The sequence below is a fragment of the Cornus florida genome, unplaced genomic scaffold, assembly GCF_030987335.1.
Source record: "Cornus florida cultivar Cherokee Brave unplaced genomic scaffold, ASM3098733v1 CherokeeBrave_3.0.0_Hap2_Chr04, whole genome shotgun sequence".
Classification (NCBI taxonomy): domain Eukaryota; kingdom Viridiplantae; phylum Streptophyta; class Magnoliopsida; order Cornales; family Cornaceae; genus Cornus; species Cornus florida.
This window is the reverse complement of record NW_026775574.1, coordinates 14,269,015-14,291,572: the sequence shown is the minus strand read 5'-3', so window position 1 is coordinate 14,291,572 and position 22,558 is coordinate 14,269,015. Positions and strand designations below refer to the sequence as shown.

The 22,558-nt window shown below is 34.5% G+C and overlaps 1 protein-coding gene and 1 pseudogene across 1 annotated transcript; both read left to right on the top strand.

The window, feature by feature from the left end:
- The first annotated feature begins 1,873 nt into the window (after positions 1 to 1,873).
- On the top strand, positions 1,874 to 5,585 carry LOC132302784 (14-3-3-like protein GF14 iota). Its single transcript, XM_059799722.1, has 7 exons — positions 1,874 to 2,151; positions 3,146 to 3,452; positions 3,943 to 4,030; positions 4,156 to 4,265; positions 4,368 to 4,516; positions 5,094 to 5,140; positions 5,241 to 5,585. The coding sequence occupies exons 1-7, from the start codon at positions 2,079 to 2,081 to the stop codon at positions 5,244 to 5,246; spliced, it is 780 nt and encodes a 259-aa protein (XP_059655705.1). The 5' UTR covers positions 1,874 to 2,078; the 3' UTR covers positions 5,247 to 5,585.
- Positions 5,586 to 9,985: 4,400 nt separating this feature from the next.
- Positions 9,986 to 21,900, top strand: LOC132304748 (14-3-3-like protein GF14 iota; annotated as a pseudogene).
- The last annotated feature ends 658 nt before the right edge of the window (positions 21,901 to 22,558 follow it).

Below are 22,558 nucleotides of genomic sequence, written 5' to 3'. Positions count from 1 at the left end.
AAACTAACAGAACAAAGAATTACAAAACAAGTACACAAGAAGTTGGTATAGAGCGTTGTTTGAGGAAGGGGTGCACTTGGCCCGGTTCGATTTCTTGCTTAATTGGAATCAACCCGGTCCGGTTCGGTTTCTTGCTAAATCGGAATCAACCCGTTTCTAATGATTCCCAAAAAATTGAAAATGGGACTGAAACAGTAACTGTTGGATATGAAACCGAAGGGAAAAATTTTGGAGGGAAAGTTTTCGTAACCGTTGGGACATGGAATCGGAGGAAAAATCTTTTTACTTTGCAGGAAAAATATGTTATACATTGTAAGAAGTTAATAGAAAGATATATACATGAAAATTTTCTCTAAATAGTTACAGAAGTTAAGAGAGAAAATTACAGAATATGGTTCAAATTACTGATGCACAACACCCTCATCAGAATATAGGGTAAAGAAATGCTTGAATTTTCTAAACAACGCTGGTACAATATTTGTTGGAATGGTGCTAGACCAGCAACAACCTTTCCCGCTGCTTGAAACAAAATTCCGACTTTATCAAATTTGCAGAATAGAGGAATCTGTTTTGTGTCTATTTTGTGCATAATATAATTATAATTGTAAATTGTAATACTGACTAATTGTAATTATAATATAATATAAATCATAAATTGTAATTCTAAATGACTATTTATTTTTGGTCAAAAAGTGGTGGGTTATTTACACATTTTTTGAAAAATTGGGACTGACATGCACCTTTCTTTAAAAATAAGGACTCATAGTAGTCATGTTTGAAAATGAGGGAGGCATTGTGCACAAAACCTATACTTCAAGTGTTTTCTTAACTTTATCATAAAATATATATATACTGCATAAAATGGAATCGGTTCGGTTCTAAAGGATCTGAAGCTGGAACCGAACCAAATCGAAATTCAATAATTCCCAATTTTGAAATCAGAATCGAAATCGAAATGTTGAAGAACCGAAGCATATATTCAGTTCGGTTTGGACCGACTCTGTGCACTCTTAGTTTGTAACCCACAAAAAATTTATGAAAGTACAAAATATTTCTAAGTAAGGTTATGAGACGTTTGAATTCAAAAATTGGAACTGAAAATATTTCTAAGTATTTGGAATGGTGCTCTTTGATGGGATTTGAAACTGAAAATGGCAATCCGAGTGTTTGGAACCTAAGATGCGATTTGATGAGGCTTTTAACTCAAAAATGGAATTTATATATGGTATTGGGAACATAAGATTTCATGGGATTTGAAATCCCAAATATGGTGTCTTCAAATCCCACCAAAAAAATGGTGAAGTTTGATGGGATTTATAAATCAATTTAGTTGTACTTTTGTAACTTTATCAAATTATCCTTTTAAGCTAAAATTCTAATTAATAAGGATAAAATAGTAGAAAAATACACAAAATGAAATTTTGATTTCAAATCCAATCATATTTTTTTCTTTCAATTATGATATATATACTTGATTTGCAATTGAATCCAGCCGAATCATGAATATTTATTATTTAGAGCAATACGTAGTAATAATAATAATTACTGTTTGAGCTCAATTTTAGGGTTTCATGGTGCTTAAAAAAAAAAAATGGAAGTAGGGTTCATGTGCTTGTGTATAAGTTCAAAACTCTCCAAGTCCCAATACATTTTCAAAAACATTATTTATGTCACAAACAATACATTTTCAAAACATTATTTATGTCACATGAATTAAAGTTTAAGAACTGTAAATTCAAAGAAGCCCATAGTAAAATATAAATTACGCTCAGACCCCGGTTAATACTTACAAAAACTGCATCCAAGCCCGTCCGACTTACACGATTGAACGAAACCACCTCACACAACCCTCAACATATACCTCTCTCGAATCACAAATTGCGCGCTCTATTTATCTTTTCAAACCCTCACCCAAAATCCGACGGTCCAGATCTGGTCTTCCTTCCCCAAGTTGCTCGATCTTTAACCAGTCTCTTCACTATATAAACCTCCCCATTCCTCTCGTAGCCTTCTTATTTCTCTCTCTAAAAATTTGCACTCTCTTGTGTTAAGCGTTGATCTCTCTCTCATCACCAGCTATGTCGACCGAGAAGGAAAGAGAGACGCAAGTTTACATGGCCAAGCTCTCTGAACAGGCTGAGCGTTACGAAGGTCTCGCATTTGATCCCTATTTCCTTTCGTTTGCTACATATAAATTCATACATCTGAAATATATATATGTGTGTGTGTGTGTGCGCGTGCATATTTATCTGTATATAGAAGCTGATCTTGATGTGGATCTGTTTGTGTTTTGATCTCTTTGTATGTGTAAGTTATGAAATTGCATAATGATGAGTATTGCTTTGACTGATATGGTTTTGATTCTCCCAATTTTGAAAAGATTAATACTTTTTCTGGGAAATGTGGATACAAATTGATCGATTAGGTTACTTGTATTGGATTGATGTGTTTAATTGAGAGTTAGGTTGTGCTGTTCGATGTTGACGTATGCGGAGATTTGATGTTTCACTGCTAGATTTATGTGATTATGTTTATAGGGATTCGTCCAACATTGTGATGTTTGGTTGAGATTTTATGCTTTTGAACACTTCGGCCTCAATGAAGATGAGCATTGTTGTACTTTACCATTTGGCTATGTATTTTTCAAGCTTATTGTGGTCTCACTTAGTAGGTTTCCATACCAAGTCTCAATCCAATTAAGTCCTACCCATTGGTTCTATACCCGATTCATAACTAGAAAGTTTCTCTGGTCCTTTGCTAATCGGAGCTAAAACTCTGGAAATTAAAAATGCCAAGATAGGAATAATACTAGATATTATTAGAAATGCCCAAAAAATATCACATTCGTAAAGCAGAAACACGATGATTTGAATTGTTTATTTATACTATACCTATGCAGTTCAAGTCTTGATGAATTGTTTAACAGTGTTTATGCATGTTTTTATCTCCGGTGGTTGTGAAACCTTTTATCGGTTTTGAAAACATTTAATGGCGTCGGATTAGTGAAGATTTAAGATCATTGTAATAGAAAGTTTATGAGGAATTGTGGTATTACATTTCTTTGTAGTAGAATTTTTGCAGTTGATACTAAATAGGAAATTTCATTAAAGTTCAAGTCTGAAACTTCATGTTTAATTGATGTCAGAAATGGTTGAGTGTATGAAGAAAGTTGCAAAACTCGATGTCGAGCTGACTGTGGAGGAGCGGAACCTTCTTTCTGTTGGATACAAGAATGTTATAGGTGCCAGGAGAGCATCTTGGCGTATTATGTCTTCAATTGAGCAGAAGGAAGAGTCAAAGGGAAATGAGCAAAATGTTAAGCTGATTAAGGGTTACCGCCAGAAGGTGGAGGACGAACTCTCCAAGATTTGTAGTGACATTCTTACTATCATAGACAAGCACCTGATACCTTCTTCCACCTCAGGAGAAGCCACTGTTTTCTACTATAAGATGTGAGTCACGTTGCCCCGGATAATCCTATATTTTTTTTTCCTTGTTCGATATGAGTTACTCTGTAGCAGTTTACTCGTTGTTTTTTAGATAAATTACAATACTTTTCTAATATTTTTATCCTTGTTTATCTTGTGGAATAGAATAAATTATCTCTAGATATCATATTGAATATATTCTAAATGATATCATACAAGAGAATAATTGTTTTCAGATATGAGAGAGAAAAAAGTTATATTTCATTCACCTATTATATAAGGGCAGTTCATTTGTTCCACGGTCACTCTTGCAGGGTCGTAGTGAGTTTTCTTTGTTTTTTGCACATCTTTTATACAAGTGTTGCACATGTAAGAAGGCAGTGGACTCTACTTATACTTTTTTACCTTCCCTTTTGGGGAAGGGTAATGTGACTCAGCTACTTCTTTCTTTTTGATGTTTCCCTTTTCTTCTCAAAATTTATATTATATTATGCTCTGGCTAACTTGAATTCAGGAAAGGTGACTACTGCCGGTATCTTGCTGAATTTAAGACTGATCAGGAAAGAAAAGAGGCCGCTGAACAGTCACTGAAAGGCTACGAGGCACGTCCACATCTATTGACACGACTCTTTAACTTTTCTATACATAGAAATGCATGGTGAATTAATGAATATCAACGTATATTTCTTTGCTTGATGTGTCTTCTTTTTTGCTATTTCCTTGTTAGGCTGCTTCTGCTACTGCAAATACAGATCTCCCTTCAACACACCCAATCCGTCTTGGCCTTGCCCTCAACTTCTCCGTCTTTTACTACGAGATAATGAACTCTCCTGAAAGGTAATTCTTATATTTGTGGCATCACCTTTTGAAAGATTTTATATTTCTCCTCCTATTTTTGTGAGACGGATTGATGATTTATTTTGGTTACAAAATTTGCAGGGCCTGTCATTTGGCTAAACAAGCTTTTGATGAGGCAATTGCAGAGTTGGACACATTGAGTGAGGAGTCATACAAGGACAGCACCCTGATTATGCAACTGTTGAGAGACAACCTTACACTTTGGACCTCTGATTTGCCTGAAGATGGAGGTATTTTCTAGCCAAAAATGATTAGGAGGATTAAGTGGAATTTTGAATTTGGGGATGTGGAATTGTGCCCCCAAACTAAGAAAACAAAGTCTATTGTTCAGATAAGCATTTCATATTCTGAGTCTAAAATTCCAGATCTACCTTTTGGAAAGACTTCTTATACTATGCAAATTGGGATCTTTAGCTAACAATTTGACTGCCATCCCAAATGTATTGAATTGAAAAAAGTTCATGTCCTAATCCTGGTTTTCACTAGAAAAACCTGTAGTTATTGGTGTTGTGTTGTTTCATAAAATGCAAAACAGTAGATTGCTGAAAAATGGTCTGGTAAGAATAGAAAATGTGAGGTGCATGTTGGTGCGTGGATATTGTTGTGATGGTGCAATAGGGTCTACCATCATTCCACTTGTTGCTTGCCATAATCATGTTAGCGATGAGGAGAAGAGTGGGAAAGAGCGTGAATTTCGTCTCAGTTTGTGAAGATAATTTAATCTCTTTATGTTTTCTTTTTATTGTTATAATTAGAAGCATATAGGATTTATGAAGGTTAATATCGATTGTATATGTTCTGGTGCAGGTGAGGACAGCTTTAAAGGTGAAGAAGGCAAAGCTGCAGAACCAGAGGTTAGAGTTTCACTTTATTTTCAATCAAATACTGATTGGAACCTTTATTTTTTCTTCCTTTTTGTTTTTTGCATAAATCTAAAAATAAATTGTTTTGCAGCATTAATGGAGTAACCAAGAGCATTACATGAGGTTGTTCGAAGGAGAATACTATGCAAAGTTGCTTTTTTTCAGCTTTTCTCGCGAAGGGAAGCACGGGACAGTGTAGAAAGACATCTTACAATGGAATTAATCTTTTGGGGCCATCCAAAAGCCAGAAGATGAGGAGATTTTGAGGCTGACCAGCCAGATTTTTGTTTCCGAGTTTTTTTCCTTTGTGGACCTTGCCTTTGCTTCTGTTTCCGCTACTTCATGTTCTTCCATTGTGAATCTGTTATCCAAATGGAAAAAATATATTTTCAAATTTCTCAGCTTTAAAGTGTGATTGCTCATTTTTCTTTCTAAATTTCCCTTTTTAATATAATATCTCTTCTCTGATTGTGGTTCGAAGCTTTTGGTATCAGCTACCTTCTTTTCCAAACTCTCAAGTAGTCTCAACCTTTCTTGAACTGGATTTATATGTATGAGCTGACCATTAAGTCTCTTCACACTTGCTAGGAGTACTAGTTGCCATTTTGTGTGTATAATGTACTTTTATTCTAGGACTTGAAATATTTTGTCCCATTGCATGAATACATGAACTAATTCAAATTGTACAGTGTGGTTTAAAATGAGCTCGAAGTGATCTCATGCTCGACAACGCCTGATTTCTAGAGGGAATGGTGTGTTTTCTTTGTTCATCGGTGAAGAAGTGGAGGACAAGACAATTGTCTACAGAAGACATTCACATTCAAGGGCGTCCACCTTGATTTATTGCGGCTGCATAGTGGCAGCAAACAGATTGAGAGAGTATAGGCAGGCTCAAGACCACCTTGCAGCCATTGAAGGGAGACTACAATCGCTTCGTGCTCACTTGAAGCACGCCATTGCTGCACATCAAGCTGCTGCTGTGGATCATTCATTAGGTTTGTAGGATTTGGTTTTGAAGGATTTATTGTAATATTATTTGCCTTTGCAATGAATTTTTTTTTTTTTTTTTTTTTTTTTTTGTGTATAAATCTAAAAACTAAACTGTTTGCAGCATTAATGAGTAACCAATATAGATGAGGCAGTTGAAAACAGAATACTACTACCATGCAAACATGGGACAGTGTGGAAGCCACACGTTTTTGTTTCAAAGTTGTTGCTTTACTTCTGTTTCTGCTACTTCATGATGTTTTTGTTTCAAAGTTGTTCCTTTACTTCTGTTTCTGCTACTTGATGATCTCCATAGTGAATTTGTTATCCAAACGGAAAAATATATTTTCAATTTTCTCAGCTTTAAAATGTGATGGACCTTTTTTTTTTTTTTTTTTGCCTATTCTTTTGAGGAAAAATTATACTATTCGGACTAAATGTTTCTGATAAGTTGTTGAATTTAGGATTAGGCTAAAGTTGAATTGGATTTCTCTAATTGAGTTAAGTTATATCCTTGTTTTTTAATGCCACTTGGCCTTTAGTAGACTTTCTCTTACAGAAAAATATAGATACTTAGACAAATCTTAAAAAAATTATAATTAGCAATGGCTGATAAATAGTACATAAACAAATTTAAAAAAAAAAATTTGAAAAAATTTGACATTTATGGTGGTGTTGGCGCCACCGATTATGGTGGTTGTGCCTTCAATTTTGCAGGTGGTGGTGGAAGTTGGGTGGGGATGGTGACGGTGCTATACGCCAGCAACCCTAGTGGCTCAATGCATAGAAGATCCGAGTGTTGGAGTGCCTGAAAAAAAAAAAAAAAAAAAAAAAAAAAAAAAAAGGATCCCAAAAATATGGGGATCAGCTTTCCTCTCTCTCTCTCTCTCTCTCTCTCTCTCTCTATATATATATATATATATAATGAAAAGGTGTGAACAAAAAAATCTATTAATGGAAATTTTGATTTTTGTGGCGGACCTCGTGAAAGACATAATTGTCATTTAAAAAATATGACACTTAAATTTTAAATTAATATTATACTCTTGAATGTTATTTTTATCAAATTGTAATAATTTAGCGGTTAATTAAAAAAGTTATTTGTAATTTTTAAAAATAATAGAGAGATTTAATTATTTTAGCCCTTTTTATACTCTAGTTTTTTTTTTTCCCCGGCAAAAGCAATGCCGTACAGCATCTACAAGAGACAAAAACAAACGAAACAGAGCGTAACTGATATAACATACAGGACCATAAGACCCAACAAGACAGGACCACAAGACCCGCAACTAGAAACAGAGCCTAACTGATATAACAGACATAATGCAACACATAGTCTACATAGATAATAAGGCGCAGAGAACAAGCTTGGATTGAGCCCATCCATAGAGTGGACAGCAATAGTTGATGCCAAAAAGAAGAAGTCCAGCGCACAATAACAGACTGGATAAGCACCCTTCCCGCACACCAACACCAGCCAACATTATAAGAACACCTGAATCGGAGAACACCCTAATCGCAGAACACCGGGAGAGCGATCAAGCGGCCCAACGCCCAAGACTGGAACAAGTGAGAAATATCCCACAAATTAGTTGGGTTTTAACTAGAACTCGTAGACAAATTTTTAAAAAATTGAAATTTTTTGACAAGACTTGATAATTAATTACTTAAATTACTAAAATACTCTTTTTTAATACTTTCCTTAACGAAAGGTGAAATAAAATAAAATACAATTCCTTTTTCAATTCTAATTCTAATTTCAAAGAGTATGGTTTAGGGTCTATATATACGCAGCATACGCTATATCTTCTTTCGTTGTTCACCTTCTTCTGTCATTCGCCTCCAAATCCTCCTCGCATAAACCCTAGCCCAAATGACGTCGTTTCCTTCCAATTCGACTCCCCCTGGCCCAAATGACCTGGTTGAGTGGCGTGGCTACCTGTGCAAGTTTCGGAATGTTCCTTGTCTCGACAAACTCTGGAGTCTTCATCCAGAGACATTTTCACGCTTTATTCCAAATCCAGTCGGGGTCGAAGCCCCGGTGCTGGAGGAAATGTTGGTTTTCCTATCTTCTGTGGTGAAGACCTGGAGGGCACGACGATTGTGTGCTGAATACATTCAGATTGCTTGCTACGCCATCGCCGAGTTCAAGAGCGTCGGTCTCGATTTATCGTGGCTAGAGCCCCGCCTCACCATCTTCTTGGCTATGCAACTTTCCTGGGCATGTTTGAACCAAGCTTTCGACACCCAACAACTATCGATTGGTTCTCAGTGCACCGACTCAACCGACGACATTCTTGATCTTGTGGATGATTTTGGGAGAATTGGGTTGTAAAGGAAGGAATTTGGTGATGGATTGAGAGCAAAGTAACTTTGGTCTATCGGTAGAGGAGTTGCAGAAGCACGTCGTCTTCCTTGCAGCTGTTAAGGTTTTCTTGTCACTTTTCAATTCAATTGTGCGTATATATATATACATATTTGTATAGGAGATTTTTTTTATTCATGTAAACGAGCTCTTCAAGGGATAAGCTTTTCCCTATGTATGTGACGACATTTTTTGGTGTTTGGTTTTATGGAATGCAAAAAGAGTTTTTATATTCTTTTTATCAATATAGTTCTTCATTATTGACATCTCTGTTTAAAGTAAAACTTTCTATTGTCGAGTAATAGATAGAATTTGAAAGTGTTTTTTATTTATTAATCCAATAGACAATCTTTTTTGAGCTAACAATAGGTCAATTTTCCATTCCATGAACACAATGCTATACCAAAAGTAAAAACCGAAAATCAGAAATCCCACTTAATTGTAAACTAGAAATTCACATGTCTAAGTCATGTTTACTCAAGCAGATAACGTTCAAAATCATATTATGTTAGAATATGTGAAAATGTATTTTGCATTGAATGAATAATACAAGTGTACAGAGGGGTTTAAATAGGACATATCATGGAGCATAAGTAAACCCTATATGCTATGCATGGTAATGAGGGTAGGTGAAGCCGGCTAACACTGTTTGGGGCTTTCGGTGCCACACCTGGGTGACGGCGTTGTAGGTGATGGTGTAAGGGCTTGCCAGGACTGCTGGTCTGGGGGCGGTCCACCCCGCGATACACTTGCTGGACTTCTCCCCTCTCCGTCTGGGAGGCGGTGATTCAGTCCCAAACAAATATTCCTGAGGCGGTGACCTCGGCCGACTCCAGGCGAGAGCAGGCTTACCTTTGCTGCCATGTCCGCAGAGTTGCAAGAAAAAGATCCAGAGAGTATAGGCAGGCTCAAGACCACCTTGCAGCCATTGAAGAGAGACGAAAATCGCTTCGTGCTCAATGCGCTCACTTGGAGCACGCCATTGCTGCACATCAAGCTGTTGTGATCATTCATTAGGTTTGCAGGATTGGGTTTTGAGGGATTTATCGTGATCTTCTTTTCCTTTGCAATGATGTTGATTAAATCATGAACTCAAATAAGAAATGAACTGATCAAATGTTGTGAACAATATATTTAGGTTTCTTTATTAATAATTTAAAGACTCTGTATCTCAAAAACTAACATATGCAGAATGTGAGTCTTAAAAACAGTTTGAGTTGGGCTCGTTTATTTAACAACGATTTTGTACGCTGTTTGTTTATCTAGTGAATAGGTTTACCCCAAAAATAAATAAAAAGGGAATTTTTCCAGTTTGCCATTCATTAGGCTGCTCTGGTAATTACCAGTTTGCCATCGTCTCTCCATCCAGAGACGTGTGTGTTGGCGGTGTCTATTTTCATTCTTGAAGTGAAAAACCAGAAAAATTGGTGGTGAGAATCAGATCATCGAGGTTGGGATGCAAAAACAAGCCGTTTTATCGAGTTATGGCTGCCAATAGCAGATCTCCCAGAGATGGCAAGCACTTGGAAGTTTTGGGTTACTACACCCCATTACCATTACCAGGTACCATCTGTTTCTCTTATTCCTTGTTTTTGGTTTCTTAGAAACGAAAAGAAAATAAAATTTTGGCTGCCAGTTGTGGGTTCTAGCAACCCATTTTCTTGGCTTCTATCACGGCCTTTTTTTCCCCTTTTATTATTTGCTTTGTTGCTAAGAAAATGTTGGAAAATAAGGGTAAATGTTTCAAATGTTAAGTTATTACTGTTTGGAAAAAAAGAATTTTTTCTTCTAATATTATTCATTGGATTAGTTGAGGGGATAACTATTTTGTCAAATTAAACTGCTTAAATTGTAAAAGTCTCAAAGTATTGTTCTCACTTCTCGTGTAATCAGTTTTAGCAGAAATGCTACAGAGGGTGTTTGATTTCTAACATTATTAAAATTGTCTTGAATGTGTTTGGTTTATACAGGTCAAGATGGTGGTAAAGGGATGGGTCTTAATTTTGACAGAGTGAAGTAAGTGATTTTGATGTTATTTCCTTTCCAACTTCAGCATTAGTTTCCAAATTATCAGTATATATTGGATTGAATGCTCCTAAACTTTAGTATCTCTATTTAGTTAATACAAAGTAAACAAGTCCAAGTCTTGGCACCTCTATTGCAAATTATTTTGCTAACTCTCCAATGTACAAATCGTAAGAGAAAGAGGAACATTTTCCTCTCCTTCTAATAAGTCATAATATTATTACTGGATGATAAAGAGAATGGGAAACCTTGTATCCAGTATGTTTGTGAAGATGCGGGAATGAACAGTGAGGATTTCTCATGAAAATATCAATTATACTGCAAATAAAGGTTGGTGGACGGGATAAATTGTTTGAAGGGTTGTTTGGTTTATCCCTTGTTTGATTGTGAGATTGGTCATTGTCCACTAGATAGTTGGTCTGTCCTAAGTGAAATTCCCAAATCCCATGATTGAAAAGGTTAGGAGATACCTCTCTCTCAGTATTAGAATCATCTGTTTTAATCTTCTACATCTTATTTAATTTTCTATGGCCTACATTTCTGTCCACTACCTGTTTAATCTAATACCCAATTCAAGTAATTATATGGATTTTCAATTGTTTGGTCTGCCACCACTTCTGAATTATTTGTTCTCTTCACAAGCAGCCTGTTTTTGAAATCCTTATCTTTGTTGAAATTGCAATCAGAACTTCACGATTTCCTTTTGCTTCTTAGAATTCTCAATGATGTCTGCTTTCCTTTTTCATGGATTCTGAAGTATGAGGTCTTAGCCTCATGTTTTCTTCTTCTGTAATTTCCTATTCTTCTTTAGTTAGATTTTCAAACTTGCCTTTAAAGGTGCATCATAAATTCAAAGATTTGCTTGGTAATAAATCTTCATTTCTCAAATTACTTTATCAGTACCTTCTTGCCTTTTTTATAATGGAGTTTGTGAAAATGGTGCATAACAATGACATGGAAACCCATTGTGCAAAGAGGATTAGTGGGAAACATGCATGTAGTGTTCACCAATTTGTTTAGTCCCAGTTATGGATGATCTGATAAAAAATACGTTGAAATTTGTTGGCATAGATTTTATGGAGTAAAAATGGTTGGACTCACGTCTTGTTTCCATTTCTTGCATCTCTCATACGTCTACTTCTCATACTGGAAATTATGCGGTCCAGAAGTTCAGCCTAATGTTTCTTGGTATTCTAAATCATATGTAAACTGAGCAACCTATGCTGTCAATTGTTTTTATTATTGTTATGATATGTGTGTGTGTGTGTGTCATAATAGATTCCCCACCATGTTTAGAACTATGCACGTGGCGTAGCAGAATCTACTTATAAATCTTTAGAGAATAAACCTGGCTCTTGAAAACATTCCATCGTTTTTGTACTTGTACTTTGCAACAAGTTCGTTTATGATACCGAATGGAAACTGATACCTAGACCTCAATTGTATGCATGCATTATTAAAGGATCAAGGCGCACCAAGGCGCTAGAGGTCCTTCGGAACCTAGGCGCAAGAGTGAAGTGAGGCACACAATTGAAATTTTAAACTACCATAAAAGCATTCACATCTCATAAGTCGTATTAATATTCTAAAAATTAATATCAAATATAAAAATGTAAATCCATCAACCGTATAAGCATTCAAGAACCATAAAACAGAGCACAAAGGAAAAAAAGATGTTCAGACAAAAGAAGTAAATGAAGAGAGAGAAGTAGATGAGATGAGAGAGAGTGTAAAAGAAGAAAAGGAATAAGAAAACAGAGCCCAAAAAAACAAGGACAGAGAGAGAAGAGAACTATACGAGGAGAGAGAAGTACAAAGATGAGAAGAGAGGAGTAGAAGAGAAGACAGAGAAGAAGAAGATATAATTGACATGTATTGGTCTTTCGTTTCTGTAACTAGGGCTTCCTCGTTGGGCTCACAGTCTCACTCTTTCTATGTTCGGTTGACACTTTCACTCTTGGGCTTTCTAATTTGTTTATTCTCTTAAACAAAAGTTTAGTCTCTCATACGCTTAGGCCTTCTTATATGGTTATTATGTTGCCAAAAGTACTCTTTTTATATTCTAGTATAGCTATGTTTCATTGCTTTGACTGATACGATTTTGATTCTATCAATTTTGAAAAGAATATTACTTTTTTTTGGGAGACGAGGGTATACCATTGATCGATTGGGTTACTTGTATTATATTGATGTGTTTAATTGAGAGTTAGGTTGTGCTGTTCGAAGTTGATGTATGTGGGAAATTGACTGTTTCACTGCTGTATTTATGTGATTATGTTTATTGGGATTCATCCAACATTGTGATGCTTGTTGTGATTTGATGCATTTGAACACTTGGCGCCTCAATGAAGATGGGCATTGTTGTGCTTTACCATTTGACTATGTATTTTTTGAGCTTATTATGTTCATAGTTTTGTCCAACGATGCTTGATATGGTTTGAATTATTAATTGATAGTATTCATGTGCAGTTCAAGTCTTGATGAGTTGTTTAATGGTGGTTTTGCATTTAATTATGGTAAAGAAATTGTGTGTGATAATAGGCTCTTCTTTCTGGTGGTTGGGAACCTTTAATCGCTTGTGAAAACATCGAATGGTTTTGGATTATGAAGATTTAAGTTTTTGTAATAGAAATTTTATCTGGAATTGTGGTATGACATTTCTATGTACTGGCATTTTGTAGTCAATATGAACCTTCATAAAAGTTCAAGTCTTTATTTTATGCTTCCAGTGAAACTTCATGTTTGATGGATGTCACAGAAATGGTTGAGCATATGAACAAAGTTGCAAACTTTGATGTTGAGCTGACTGTGGAGGAGCGGAACCTTCTTTCTCTTGGATACATGAATGTTATAGCTGCCAGGAGAGCATATTGACGTATTATGTCTTCAATTGAGCAGAAGGAAGAGTCTAAGGGAAATGAGAAAAATGTTAAGATGCTTAATGGTTACTACCAGAAGGTGGACGAGGAGCCCTCTTCCAGCTCTGGAGAAGCCACTGTATTCGACTATAATATTGTGAGTTATGTCGGCCTGGATAATCCAGCATTTTTCGTGCTTGTTTGATATGAGTTGCTCTATAGTAGTTTACTCCTAGTTTTTGGATGAAATACAACTCTTTTCTCATATTATTATCCTCTTTTATCTTGTTGATTAAAATAAATTAACTCTGGATATACTATTGAATATATTTTTAAAAGATATCATACAAGAGAGTAGTTGTTTTCAGATCTGAGGAAAAAAAAGTTGTTTTTCACGCGTCTATCATACAAGTGGGCAGTTCATTTGTTCCACGGTCTCACTTGCAGGGTCCTAGTGAATTTTCTTTGTTTTTCGTACATCTTTTATATAAGTGGTGCACATGTAAGGAGGCAATGGACTCTACTTATGCTTTTGCCCTTCCCCAAAAAGGGAAGTGCAATGTGGCTCTGCTACTTATATTTTATTTATTCTTAATATATATGTGTATATATATATATATATATATATATATATTTTTTTTTTTTTTCTTTTTCTTCTCAAAGTTTATATTTTCTTGTGCTCTGGCTAATTTGAATTTAGGAGAGGTGACTATTACCGGTATCTTGCTGAATTTTATGACTGATCAGGAAAGGAATGAGGCTGCTGAACAGTCACTGAAAGGCTATGAGGCACGTCCACATCTATTGACATGACACTTTGACAACCTATACACAGAATTGCATGGTGAATTTGTGCATATTCACGTACATAGAAATGCATGGTGAATTATTGCGTATTGACTTATAATGCATATTGACATATAATGCGTATTGACTTATGTGATACTCTCGAATTTCTAAATGCGGGTTGGTCAGGCCCACGCCCGAATACCCGAGAATATCAAAACTAATTGATAATAAACGAACACAGAGTACAAAAGAATAAAGAAGAATAAATAAAATGCTGACAAGAAACTAAAATGATAATCTAATAATAAACCTCATAATATATTTCCATTAATTAATAAACTCTTCTGATCCTCCAAAATACAACTCGGGAATCCATACTGTGTGGACCTCTAGAAAATCCAAACTAAACAAATGACAGTAATCTAAAATAGGAAACTGAATCATAAAGGAACTCCTATGTAGCATCGGAAGAATGATGTAGACTGATCCCCGCTCAGCACTAACAACCTCTACTCGTGACGAACACCTGAAAAATAATGGTGGGTCAGGCCCACAAACAAGTTCTACTCTACTACAGTCTAAGCAGAGATCTGATACACGTATACATCCTAGTCAATCCAACAGTAACTAGTAGTCCGTATATATATATACACACACTAAAGGAACCTCACTAGACTATAGGGTTGTCTCAACCTGAATAGTAGGCAACATGCAAAACGCACATATAGTGGGCATGAGTACCTAGACCTACCAGGGTGCACAACTACACTATATCTATCTACACATCCTGGCGATATACGCGCCCTAACCATTGATCCTGAAACTCAAGCTCATATCATGGCACCATACTTATATATATATAATCTAGTAACCATCATATCCAGTATAAATTAATCCTCCATAAGTCATTCAACTTGTTCAGCTGACCTGACTTGAATATAAGTAGGACTTAACATTTTAGTTAATCCATTCCCTTATATAATAAATTAATCCTCCATAAGTCATTCAACTTGTTCAGCTGACCTGACTTAAATAAAAGTTGGACTTAACATTTTAGTTAATCTATTCCCTTATATAAAATAGGTAGGACTTAACTGATAAGTTAATCCATCCCTAGAATGCCACCGTCCCATACCGGTGCATTAAACCACACAATCCAACAATTGATGTAACAATTAAGGAAATACATCAAACATTCCATAAATAACTATGATAAATATGATATCAAGTTATCACATAATAGGAATGACTTATTATTTCTTTAAACTTCCTATATCATATGTGCTACACCAAACTGAATCTTATACATGATGATATTTTATTATACCGTTAAATAAGGATTCTCTATATCCAATTCATCCTGCACATTTAATCTCAATTGCTAAAATATTTTAAAAGATAAAATCCATTCGTTTGTTTAAAACATTCAAATAGCAAGCATCATTATGATTGAGTCTATTTAAATTTATTAAAACCCAAACCTAGTCCCTATTTAATGTTCAGGAATCCTAGGCATGTTTCTACGTTCCATCATTCCACAGATATGAAAAAATACATAATTTAAACATGTAAAAATTCACATAAGAAATTAAATCAAAATCATGCATTTTATCAATTCATAACACAAGAACAGATATGAACCAATTTCATAAAACCTATGTTCTAACCCAATTAAACATGCATAATTATTTAATTTTATGTGTTTAATAAATCCTGAAATTTCCTAGGCATGTACGGAAACACGAATCAAAGGGAAAGAGATAGAAGAAGAACTTGCCTTAAACTTTCGGATTGAAAGTTTAACTTCTTCTTCCTTGATCTTCTCTCTACATGATTTTTCTCCTCATTCCTTCCTTTTCCTCCTTCCCTCTCTAACACTATCTCTCTAGTATATATCACGTGAATATTTCTAACCCCCTTTTACAACCTATAGCTATATATTTATAGGCTAAATAAAATAACCCTAACCCTTTTCCCAATCCAAGTCAACTAAAAAAAAATGTAAATAAAAATATTAAAAAGGTAAGCAAAATATGTTACGTATATAATTTATGTATATGTTTATTAAATAAATAAATTATACACATTCCATTATTTATTAATGGATTATCCAATAATATTTAAGTTACCATAATATTATAAAGTAACTTAAAATATAACACGTATCAAATCTATGTATATTTTTATTTAAATAAACATATACATTAGATTAAATATTACTACCCAAATTACCATAAAAGTAATTAATAAATTACTTTCTCTTATATATATATATATATTAAAAAGGTAAGTAAAATATGTTACGTATATAATTTATATATATGTTTATTAAATAAATAAATTATACACATTCCATTATTTATTAATGGATTATCCAATAATACTTAAGTTACTATAATATTATAAAATAACTTAAAACATAACACGTATCAAATTTATGTATATTATTATTATTTAAATATAAAACATATACATCAGATTAAATATTACTACCCAAGTTACCATAAAAATAATTAATAAATTACTTTCCTTTTTATATATGTATATAATATATATCTATATATATACATACATTATCCATAGGTAATAATCCATACACATCCAACCTCCTATCTAAGTAGTCCATGGGACCCAATTGGTTGGCCCATTACTACTAACCATAACCATAAAAGAAAAATAAAATAAAATAATAAAAGAAAAGAAAATATTTAATTTACAATTTATCAAAACACCATTTAAGCACATAATCTAATTAAACAATTAACACATAGACAAATACAAATAATACATAGACACATAATCAAATAATCAAGTAATACCTAATTCAATTAAACACATAAGTAATTAATCAAATAATTAATTAAATAATTAAAAAATACAATTAAAACAAATAAATAAATACCGAGACTATCCTTTTAAAATTAGGGGTATTACATTATTCCCCCCTAATAAAAGGAATTCCGTCCTCGAAATTCGCCCTTACTTTCTTCCATTATGCTTGGAAACTGTGAGCGAAAAACATCCTCATATTCCCAAATAGACGCAACCTCACTATAAGGGCTCCACTTAACTCCAATATACCAAGTGGTATACAGGGTTCCTATATTTTAAGAAACACAATAATCATACGATGCGTAGGTTGTATCAACATAATCTTCCCATGTTGACAAGGGAATGATCTAAACACCTCCAAGTGCCATAGAATATACGCACAAACTCCTATGCACCCAGCGCTAATAATTTGTTAACACTAATTCAGAGGCGACTGCCTCAATTGCGAAACACAATCCTCTAAAAGTCAATGTAATAAGTAAAATTGCCTTTTTCCAAAAATCGCCGTTCTTCCTACATGGAAAACAGAACGAGCAAACTTCTCCCTGATAGAAAAACTCTAGTATACGAGTTCAACAATTTACAACATCCCACTGTCGCCTCCCAACCGTGCGCAGTTCAATACAAAAGGAAGTATCTTTTCCCGACATATTTTTAAATGAAATCGAGGTCTGATTGTACAACCCTTACTTCCATTTCCAACCAACAAATGAGAGGTATGCATTGTGTAAGATACAAAACCTCCAAAGTTATCACACTAACCTCCTTGTGCCAATAATATCACAGACAAAATTCCGATAAGTGAAGTAAACACTTCCAACTGTCCATGAAAATCTAGAATATACGCCTTAAACATATCCTTTATGGTCTAATTTAATCTCTCAATTAATTCCTCCGTCTATAGATATGAAATAGAGCTGCTGCTCCAAAATTTTCATAAAGCTCATTCGAAATAGCACTTTGCATCCACTAATATGGACATCCACATGCTATAACACCACTATCACTGTATTATAGAACTACTATGAAGTTCTAAAATAAACATCACTCAAATTTATGTCCTCAAGCGATCTTTCTCAATCCACCACTCGGATTCCGTATGAAAAATTAAAATTCCAAATCAATGTCGATCCTTCCCACTGACCGTCACTCTTGTTTAGTTCAACTTCCATATTTGTTATAGGAAGTGGCTAAAGATTCCTATGATATCCGATTATCAACTTTCCACCTTTGTAGCAGGTTTTACACTTAGGGCAATTATATACACGTCCCTATCCGTACCTGTTCACCAAAATTGACATTTAATGTTGTGATGTACCTTCTAACCATTTGGGTGTACCAAGAAAAATTATAAATTTTCATCTCAGTCGCCCGATTGTCATATCACTATTTACAGAAACTACTAACTCTCCTCCAGTACCTTAAACTCCTTCTCTAGGGTCAGCTCCAATATTTAAAATTGACCTCCTGAACTACCTTGATAATAACAAGTGTTATTATTACACCTGCTATACATTTAACTGATAACTCATCAACGAACCGAAAGAATTAAATATCTTATCGATTGTTAAGAGCATCCACTTCCATAATTGCTTCCACCAAACGGAACTTGATATAAAGTGTGAATTACCACTTTCATCTATCTAAACCGTTTCGTGATCCATTCTATTCGTATGAACTAAAGTCCTACCAGTTCGAAATAGAGAAGAACTAAGCTAACCTAACTCATCAGTCAACCAATATCCCATCCAGAATCATGACCCTTGTGCGAAGTCAGCAATCCCTCAACTAAATCCGTGGAAAATGCTCTCTCATTTCCACTTCAATATAAGGAATAGCTGTAAATAATCTAGTGATCTCTGATGGTCCATCTCGACTATCTAATAAAAATTACAATGGGAGACAAAATCACTATGTCTCCCCTCCTACCTGTCCTCCAAACGTCTGCTTCATACCCTGAAGTATCATGTTTCCACTGGGATAAATAAAGAACTAAGAGTTGTGAAACTCAGTCATTGCATCCTCCATCCAATTTGTCTGCAGAAAGTACTGTTAATCCGGTACCACCAGCTTTCGTCTGTACTCATTGTTTAAATTGGAGTATCTTCAAAAGTGAATTCTGCAACTAAATCTATCCACCACTGATCTGTGATAAACTTACCGATATTGAAAGTCAATCGGTAACAAACCACGACATTTCCATACATACCATGACTTTAACTCAACAAAAGTCAACAAATTACGACATTTCCATACATACCATGCACCTCATCTTTATATAAGTGTTTGGTCTTACCATCTTGTCTTTGACACATCCTGTTTCTTTAAGACAAGTTAATGATAATCCAACTTCTTTGTCTAATTTCAAAAGAATATGAAATCTTTTCATCCTCTACATAAGTCATCAATTTCCTTGCAACAGCTAATTGTTGCAAATTGTGACTAAAAAAATAATTCCATATTATTTATGGAAATGAAGAGACTTAGTTTCCTCCTCCGTGTGCAACACCGGCAAATTCCTCCGAATGACACACGCTCTTAAATAAATTCTTGATTAAGAATTTACTGATGAATATTTATTCAGTCTTCCATCCTCATTCGGTGTCATTCCAATAAGTACTTAATCCAGTACTAAATCCTCCTTCCGACTTGGTAACAATTTCTGAAATTTTCAAGAAGATGTTCAGCAAATCCAGCACCTCTGATATATCGTCATGGCACTACAGTGATATTTATTTACTACTACCTCACGCATATCGAAATATTAACAACCACCAATATCATGGCATTGTAATATGATACGAATCCATACCTAACGTAAAGTATATCAAACTAATCGTTCTAGATTGTTTGACTCGTAGTGATGGTTTAATTATCCCATCCCAAAACACATCATAATGACACATGTCTAGGTCCAATAGATTGGCTAGATTTATGTGTATCTACCAAATCCTATGACCGTATGCTTACAAATCTAGCGTAAATAGCGCTATTAATCCATGTTATTAAAACAATAGTTAGCTGATCACACACTTGTGTCCCCAACTAAACCACATACTAAATCCGGAGTAATTAACAAAAATAAAAATAAAACACGTATGATAAACATAATAAAACAAGATATACTCCTACTTAGGATATCGTTCTTTCTAAAAAAATAAAAAAAAAAATAAAAAATCTCCTTTGAAATCAACCTTATTAGATTTTTTTCAAACTTTCCTTTTATAATTTCATAAATAATCATCCAATCTCGAAACATATCCTTTAAAACATAGTTTAAAAACACAAATGTTTGCTTAAGCAAATACCAAGGGCTTAACCCTCATCCTTCTTATATGCGGAATGTAAACTGTCTAACTTGGCTTTTTAAAGCGAATTAGAACGTCACAACATAATACCAATGCCCTCTTATATGTGATTTAAAAATTATGTATTTCATTCTGATAAGAACACATCCGATCCCCAAACTCCTGAACAATACTTCTTAAATACCTCTTTTAGAGATGATAAGAAGCTTAATTATTTGTAGATTGATCAACCCCAATTCTACTAATAACATTCGCTATACTACTAGCAATTCAGATCACCTCGCGCGATCATCTATCTTCAAGATTTAGTACCCTCTCTATTGGATGCACATAAATCTCCTCCATTAGGATCCTCTTCGGCTCCTACTCCTCGTTTGTCTCTTAAAAAAGAACAACTGAAGTCGTGTTGGCCCTGATATGCGGTGACCTATCACGTACACCTAAATCCTTCCTTGGCTTATACTTTTAAAGTAACGGCAAACGAACCTAAACCATCGATCCCTAACTCTGCCTTCTGGCAACGAAATCGATAACGTACTCTTTTACTCCTTTGGGTCTTTATCGCTTTCGCCTTGAACCTATCATTTTCCTAGTGCCAATCATTCTATGACTACAGAATATAATTGACATCAGTTCCTTCTAACAAACCGTAAATAGAGTACAACGAATCCTAATACGGGCTCTAAGTTTTAAGAGACGCAACGCGGAAGTCACATAATGAAAGACACTCCTAAGGACACATGAACCTGGACTGCTCTGATACCAATTGTGATACCCCCGAATTTCCGAATGCGGGTTGACCAGGCCCACGCCCGAATACCCGAGGATATCAAAACAAATTGATAATAAACGAACACAGAGTACAAAAGAATAAAGAAGAATAAATAAAATAATAAAAGAAAAGAAAACATTTAATTTACAATTTATCAAAACACCATTTAAGCACATAATCTAATTAAACAATTAACACATAGACAAATACAAATAATATATAGACACATAATCAAATAATCAAGTAATACCTAATTCAATTAAACACATAAGCAATTAGTCAAATAATTAATTAAATAATTAAAAAATACAATTAAAACAAATAAATAAATACCGAGACTATCCTTTTAAAATGAAGGGTATTACAACTTATACATAGAAATATATGGTGAATTAATGCATATTGACTTTGTATTCGCTTGATGTATCCTCTTTTTGCTATTTCCTTGTTAGGTTGCTTCTGGTACTGCAAATACAGATCTCCCTTCAACGCACCCAATCCGTCTTGGCCTAGCCCTCAACTTTTCCATCTTTTACTACTAGATAATGAATTCTCCTGAAAGGAAATTTTTATATTCCTGGCATCACCTTTTGAAAGCTTTTGTATTATTCTCATCCAATTTTTGTGACATAGATTGATGATTTTTTTTGGTTACTAAACTTGCGGGACCTGCCATTACAAGCTTTTGATAAGGCAATTGCAGAGTTAGACACATTGAGTGAGGAGTCATACTCTTGAGGGACAACCTTACCCTGAATATGTAGGTGTTGAGGGACAACCTTGCTCTTTGGACCTCTGATTTACCTTTAGATTGAGGTATTTTATAGCTAAATATTTTTGGATTTGGTGGAATTTCGAATTTGGGAATATGTAATTGTGCCCCCAAACTAAAAAAACAAAATCTATTGTTCAGAAAAGCATTACATAGTGTGAGTCTAAAATTTCTATTCTACTGTTTGGAAAGACTTCTTATACAATGCAAATTGGGATCTTTTACAAACAATTTGTGGGTCGTTCCAAATCAAATCTTGGTTTTCACACTCAAGTTTTTAGTACTGTTTTGTTTAGTAAAATGAAAAACATTAAATTGATGACGATAAGAAGAGAAAATGTGAGGTGCATGTTCATGCGAAGATATTGTGCTGTTGCAGTTGGTTCTACCATTTAATGTTTTTCATATCAAATATAAAAATGTAAATTGTGATACCCCTCGAATCCGAGACACGGGTTGATCAGGCCCAGGCCCAAACCCGAGGGAATATCAAACAATTAAAGTATTTTAAAGCGAACACAGATGACAAAATGAAACAAAAGTGATGGGATAAAACTGAAAGTAACATTAATTATAAAATCCTCCATGTATAACTAAAAATTGAAAATCCAATCCTCCAAAACTTCAAGGTTACAACTTGGGAATCCACTGATGGACCCCTAACCAAAAGTTCAACTGAAACTGAAAACTGAAAATAGACA

What these genes read in the sequence shown, in the direction of transcription:
- LOC132302784 (XM_059799722.1), top strand. Translation starts at nt 2,079, where the DNA reads ATGTCGACCGAGAAGGAAAGAGAGACGCAAGTTTACATGGCCAAGCTC. An exon ending in AGTCACTGAAAGGCTACGAG is followed by an intron (nt 4,031 to 4,155) that starts GCACGTCCACAT and finishes TTTCCTTGTTAG; the next exon opens with GCTGCTTCTGCTACTGCAAA. An exon ending in TGATTTGCCTGAAGATGGAG is followed by an intron (nt 4,517 to 5,093) that starts GTATTTTCTAGC and finishes GTTCTGGTGCAG; the next exon opens with GTGAGGACAGCTTTAAAGGT.